The sequence below is a fragment of the Melampsora larici-populina genome (genome assembly GCF_000204055.1).
Source record: "Melampsora larici-populina 98AG31 unplaced genomic scaffold MELLAscaffold_1, whole genome shotgun sequence".
NCBI lineage: Eukaryota > Fungi > Basidiomycota > Pucciniomycetes > Pucciniales > Melampsoraceae > Melampsora > Melampsora laricis-populina.
In genome coordinates, this window is record NW_006768765.1 from 2648302 (window position 1) to 2654579 (window position 6278).

At 43.8% G+C, this 6278-nt stretch overlaps 2 protein-coding genes across 2 annotated transcripts; both read left to right on the forward strand.

Annotated features, from left to right (window-relative positions):
- Window positions 1-611: 611 nt before the first annotated feature.
- MELLADRAFT_54509 (uncharacterized protein) lies at window positions 612-1648 on the forward strand (the record flags this gene model as incomplete). The annotated part of the gene is made up of 4 exons (XM_007403666.1): window positions 612-1050; window positions 1139-1217; window positions 1284-1460; window positions 1545-1648. The coding sequence occupies 2 exons, from the start codon at window positions 1186-1188 to the stop codon at window positions 1411-1413; spliced, it is 162 nt and encodes a 53-aa protein (XP_007403728.1).
- Window positions 1649-4426: 2778 nt separating this feature from the next.
- MELLADRAFT_87053 (uncharacterized protein) lies at window positions 4427-5692 on the forward strand (the record flags this gene model as incomplete). Its single annotated transcript, XM_007403667.1, has 1 exon — window positions 4427-5692. One exon carries the CDS (start codon window positions 4427-4429, stop codon window positions 5690-5692), a length of 1266 nt encoding a protein of 421 aa, XP_007403729.1.
- Window positions 5693-6278: the final 586 nt, after the last annotated feature.

The following is a 6278-nucleotide window of genomic DNA, read 5'->3' on the forward strand; positions in this document are numbered from 1 at the left end:
GAATGGCTTCTACATGTCTTTGAATATTGATCAACCAGGAAAGAATGCTCTGTCATTCTTTTTCCAAGACACGTATCCAGGCTTTATGTCTCACTTGTAAAGGGGATACAGGCTGTATTTGCACCGTAAAATCAAAAACGAGACAGTACAGGCAGGGATTGTAAAAATTTCAACTTACTTGGGTGGTTACACCACTCAGAGTGCCCACCAAAGGCAACCATCAGTATGTGTAGAAACTCATGCTGAACAACATTCCCTGCAAGCTAAAGTGATGTTTATCAGCAAGGAAAGCAGGAAACAGCAAAAAACGACTTAAGAGGACTCAAGGGCTGGAGTCTCTGTGCCAGAATTCGACGATTAGTCACAAGCCCCTCTGCGAGGCGCGCGGACGTGGCCGCCCAGAGAGGGCTTGTGTTAAGCCAACTCCATAGGGGAGATTCTCATCAATGGCTGTAAGCCCTCTTGCTGCTGTGATATCACAAGTTTTCAACAAGGTTTTCCTCAAATGCCCCATGGCTAAGTTAAAATAGAGGATGAAGATGTGGAATTCCAACCAATTTTTCCTGGTCTATGAAATATATGGACCAAAATATGCATGAGTATATGCTTATGAGAAAGAAAGAGTCCACTATATTCCACTATACACATTGATATGAGAAGATTTGCCTAGGAAGCTGCTCCAATATAATACAATTTAGGTAAAGGTTCAGCAAAAAGCATGAAGACGAGAACACCGGATCCGTCTCAGAAAGAAGTTGAATGTAAGGGCTTGTGTCCAGGATCTTGCTGAGCAGAGCTTTTATACGAGATGCTGGTTTAGTTTTAGAGTGATTAAAATACGTTAATAATTCGCTGAGGAAACTAAAAGTATGACCAAGAGACCACATCTTTATACACATAACTTCCTAACAATATTCGTGAAACAATTTCCATAACAACATAAGTCAAATATTGACATGACAGTCATTTCTTTACCAACAAGGTTGATCTGTCTTTACACGCAGCTAAGTGTGATATGACACATATTTGAAACCATTACATCGAGTTGATCTATCCATATGAAGAATACCGAAAATGATCTTAATAACTCATGAAACCACCAAGCAACGAGATTGGGACAAGCATATAGATGACTGACCGTAAGTGAAACCGCTACGAACGCGTTGAGGAGGCTAGGATCTTCGAATGGCGAATGAGCGCGACTTTTCGCCAAGTACCTTTTTGAATTGAATTTGATGTTAGTCAAGGTAATCGCAATCGAAAGTGTAGACAATGGTAAATACATTGAGTTCAGCTTTCGTGTCGATAGGTCTGGCTTCCGAACCGTTCAAGAACGAGATTGAAATGATAAGGACTGTCATTGTCAAGGCTCTTAGCGATTGCGGGATGTTAAGCTGCATCTTCGGATGTTGATCTTGATGTAGACGTGTTGATCGTTTGATAATTTTTTGGAGTAAGGTCTGGAAGGATGAGAATGTAAGTTGATATTCCGGTAAGCACATATGGATAATAAAATGCAGATTCGACTGAATAAAAAGACTAACTACTGTAGAAAGAAAAGAAAAGGTGACTCTTTTGCTAGTTTAAAGGGGGAAGGATTATCTTGGTGAAGAAGTTGCCGTAATTTTATATGGCCCCATTTTATATTGAGCAGTTTTGGTATGTTCCCTATTTGATCGATATTATTGTCAAAGATCTGGCACAGCTTTCTTATCATCAATTGCAAATTCTGCCAAAAAAAATACGTGCGTGCATTCGGAAAGATTTGAAATCTTGACAGACGGTCACGTTATTTATGGCCTCCGCATGGGAATTCGGCTCGAGGAATCGAAATGCATTCAAACTCAAATCTGAAAGTCTTGATTCCCAACTTGATTTCAACGCATTTATGTACTCATCAAGAGCCAATCCAATGTTTTCACCAATGTGACCGTCGATTTCAGAAAGCTTGGAAACTGTTGCCCGCCAAACTTGGGCAAATTGGCGCGGAATTCTTTCCAAGCTTGGTGAAATTGACTGTGATCTTACGCCACCGAATGTGGTCTTGGCCAGATCTTGGCTGCCCTTGTTGAACAAATTTATGTGCTTATATTTCAAAGCGGCTATGTAGGGCCGTGGGATTCCTTTGAAGGGGTTTCAAGTTTGCATTTTGACGTATTTTTACGTTTCGGAAACTTTAAGTTGCGGAAACTTGCCCGTTGTTTGTAAAATATAGTAAGATATCAGGATGAGCCCCGACCCCCGAATGCCGGGGACTGGGCTGCCCGGCCCACCGACTTTTTTTCAAAAGTCAGAACGAGGACCGACCCCGGTATTCCCCGAGCTTTTTCTGGCTCATAGGTCAAGCCCGGCTCCCGTACCCTGACCCCCGACGGACTACCAAATCCCCGGGAAATTACGGGGATCCCCGAGTCCCTGGCTATTTCCGGCAGAAACCGCTGAGCACAACCTCTCCCAAGCGTGTATTTATCCGCTTTTTACAGCTTGATTTTTCCTCGGGTTCCCCGAGGAGAGTCACTTTCTTTTGACTCTCAGAACGACTCCCGGGCCCGATAATCCCCGCGGTTCTGCAACCCTTCGAAGGCCAGAACGACCCCCCGACCCGACGGGCTGTCCCGCGGGTATCCCCGATTTGGCGGGTCTCGGGGCTCATCCTGAGTAAGATATGCGCAAAGATTTTTCTTGAACTGCTTGTCCGAATGGTTAAAAATACGTAAAACTCAATACAACGTGAAACTCCTTATGGTAAAGAGACAAAAACGGTGGAGCACAAGCACCGCGTGCGTTAGTGAATTTGATATGATTTTGTTAGGATTTTGATCATAAAATCACATATTTGAAACAGTTGGGCTGGGCGGACGGCGGCCGGTGAAAAACCAGGGGATTGCACTGATTTTGTCCAATTGTGGCGAGGAAGTTGAGAAAAGTGGCGAGGAAGTTGAGACAACAAGCTTTGTGAAACATGCCATAAATACTTTTAAATCTGTCACCGAAGGTGGTGGTTAGTGGAGTACATTCTAGTACATTGTACTTGAAAGAGGGTACTTTCTTTACATCAATGAGCAGACATGGAAATCTCGACATCTGATCTTTGGCAACGCTGATGCAAGCTGAGGCTTATGCTCATCTGGGAATGTTTTGTGCTAGGTCGTGATGATTTGATTATGTCCCTCAATCGCACGCTGCAAATTTGATTTGGATCCTACATACATCGCCCATTGACTCTTGAGAGATGAACTTTCTATAACGACTGATTCCGCCGTCGGAATCTGCTGGTCTCAACAAATTATTTAAAACAGCTCAAAGCATCAAGACCTGAGGCTGGGATCACGAGAAGGTCTTGGCTTCTCTTTTTTACTCAGCTTTCGAGACTTGAGAGTACTCGCAGGGACGGGAAATCCGCGAGCAATCTTTTATTTTCAACACATCATCATCCGGATTCTCAGAACAAAATTCATCGTTAACTATCCACTAGAAAGGACAAGCTATATTTGTACAGTGGGTCTCATCAAAGCCCAACTACCCCGCGCCAGCAAAGCAAAATTTCAAGTTCGAGATGAATCATACACACCTCATAATTACATAGCACACATTTTAATGCCTGAAACTATTCTACCCGCATGTTTCAAAAGAACCAACGCAAATCTCTGTATGGATGCGCCAGAGACGAAAATCCAAAATTGACGTTTGCGCAGAAAGGTCATCAAAGATTGGCAAAAAATTTGTCAAATTTGTTATGGCCCGAGGTCTGCCCAGCCGTATGTACACGACTGCGGCACAGTAGACCTAGTTCATCTTGTATATAACCTGTCAAGCTCCAGCTCCCGGCTCCTTCCACATCCTTCTTTGTGGTTGGATCTCCGATGCTGAGCTTTTGCTCTAACAGGTATGCGCAATATATCCTTCTTTGTGGTTGGATCTCCGATGCTGAGCTTTTGCTCTAACAGGTTATGAGTCCCAGTCGGTGATACCAGCTGTGGATGTCGAAGATTTTGGTTGAAATTTTTTTAAACGATCGATACGCACCAGGTGTTCTAACCCATCACCGAGCAGAGTTAAAGATTCCGATAACAACATCGGTTCAGTTTCATAACAAACAGAAGATTTGCCAGTTTTGAAAGTTTTCAGAAGATTGCGTGTTTTAGAAGTTTCATTTTTTTTACAAAATAACAAGAAGATATAGTGTTTCAGAGGTTTTACTATCGGTTTAAAGACACAAGGTAGCCATTGGATAGCTAGTTCAAGCGGTTATATCAAAATTTATTGATCAAACAGTTTATCAGTTGATGAAGTTTATATTACTATAATCCACTCCGACCTTTAGTTTTAGTTCCAACTTCTTGATGCCAGCGTGTTAAGCTGAGGACTACCAGTTTTGTTTATTATCATTCAATACCTTTGAGGATTCATTCTTTCAATTCCAAAGATGGCTTACCAATATCCTTATCAACTTCCCACCACCACATTTCCTCTATCTACCCCGGATACCCAGACACTGCCACCGGCCCTTCTGCAAGCTCTCCATCGACTCGCCACATTTTCTTCCGACATCCAGCTCTTAACAGCTCACTTTGCTCCACATCTCCATTTCCACGCGCATCATCCGTGCTTCTCCAAGCCTACCCCACAACACTTTGCTCGCCGCCGGAAGCCAACATCTCGCTCAACGGCTTGGCGATTACAAAACCTTCAGTCTTCCAATCCCATCACTCACCTTCCAGCTTCAAATGTTACACCCTCATCTTTGATTGCTACACATGCCCCACTGCGGCCGGTTTCGACTCCACCATTTGATCCAACACGACATGACTCGCAAGTCCCGCGATCAAGCTATGTGCCTCCTTGTATCACTCGATCACGCATGCAAACAGAACCTGATAGGCTAGCCCGATATGCTTTATCAAATCATCAGTCTGATGAATCAATGTCACAGAACAGCATCACGCCTAGATCAATGACCTCCGCAAGCACTGCGATTGATCTGATCCGCACCGAACATCCGCTCGATCTAAATTTGCTTGTTCCCGCAACTGTTGGGCCAACTGTTACAACCACCACACTTGGTCTTGCACCTGACACTGCTGTCGATTTGTCACCTATCACCACAGCAATCAATCTAACACCGGTGTATTTTGTCAGCGAGCCTACTAGTGATGTTGGTACGGAATCCATTCATGACAGTTCCGAAACGGGTGACAATTCAGTAACTCCCGATGAGGTCGGCGAAGAACTCATTACACCGGCTATTGTTCAAGTGGTATCTGAGTCTCAAACTGCCACTGCTGACAATCCAGAACGTGCTGCTGCTATTTCGTCACTGCGTATCCCCGCTGGTCTAGCGTCTGTCACCGACATCAATCTGATCCTGAACGCAATCAAACCTGCGATGATTTCAAGTCCGGTTCCTGTTATCGAGGATCGAACATCAAGCGCTGCGAATGTCCCAATAGTGCACGCATTAGATTCACAGACCTTTTCAAATGATGATCCAACTCTTGCCGCTGCCATCGATCTTTCTCCTACTTCAGACTCTGGCACGGAAACTGATACACCTCCCGCGGCGAATTCATCAATCAAGAAGTTAATTGATCTCGATGTTGCTGCCACTGCTGTCGGTTCTACACCTGTTGCAGCTGTTGGTTGTGAGACTTTTGGCAATTTTGAGCAACAAACCGTCGCTAATGTCGATTGAAGCCGACCTGTGGATTCAGTCCTCAATTGTGAAACACGTGTATCTGATGGTCTAGAATCGATCAAAGATATTGGTTTCATTCCTTCGGTCAACTCAATCAATAGCGCTAACAGAAATCCTGTATTTCATACTACTGCTCTGACGCATTATGATGCTATTGATCTTGCATCTTCTGGCACTTGTGTCGCTACAAGTGATGTTAATCTTGGACCCAATGCAACCATCGATCAGGGTCTTGCCTGTCCCTCAAGCACATCTACTCCAACACTACAATCGATCAATCCCATCTACAACAATAAACCCGGTATCGCATCAACCCCTCCAGAATTTGCTACCTGCTTGGGCGCGATGTCAGTAGGAATTGACTCAACTTTGTGTGATCTAGAGGTACCTGTCCCATCTGATTTATCTCACCACACCACATCTATCTCATCTTCAACAAAGACAACTTTACCTTCCATGAACAAGCAAAAGAAGAAGAAGAGGAGTAAAAAGAAGAATAAGAAGACTCCTAGTATCAATGATACTTCATCTGACCAGCACTATTGTGAATATGATGTTCCTGAATACTTTCATCCTAAAGATG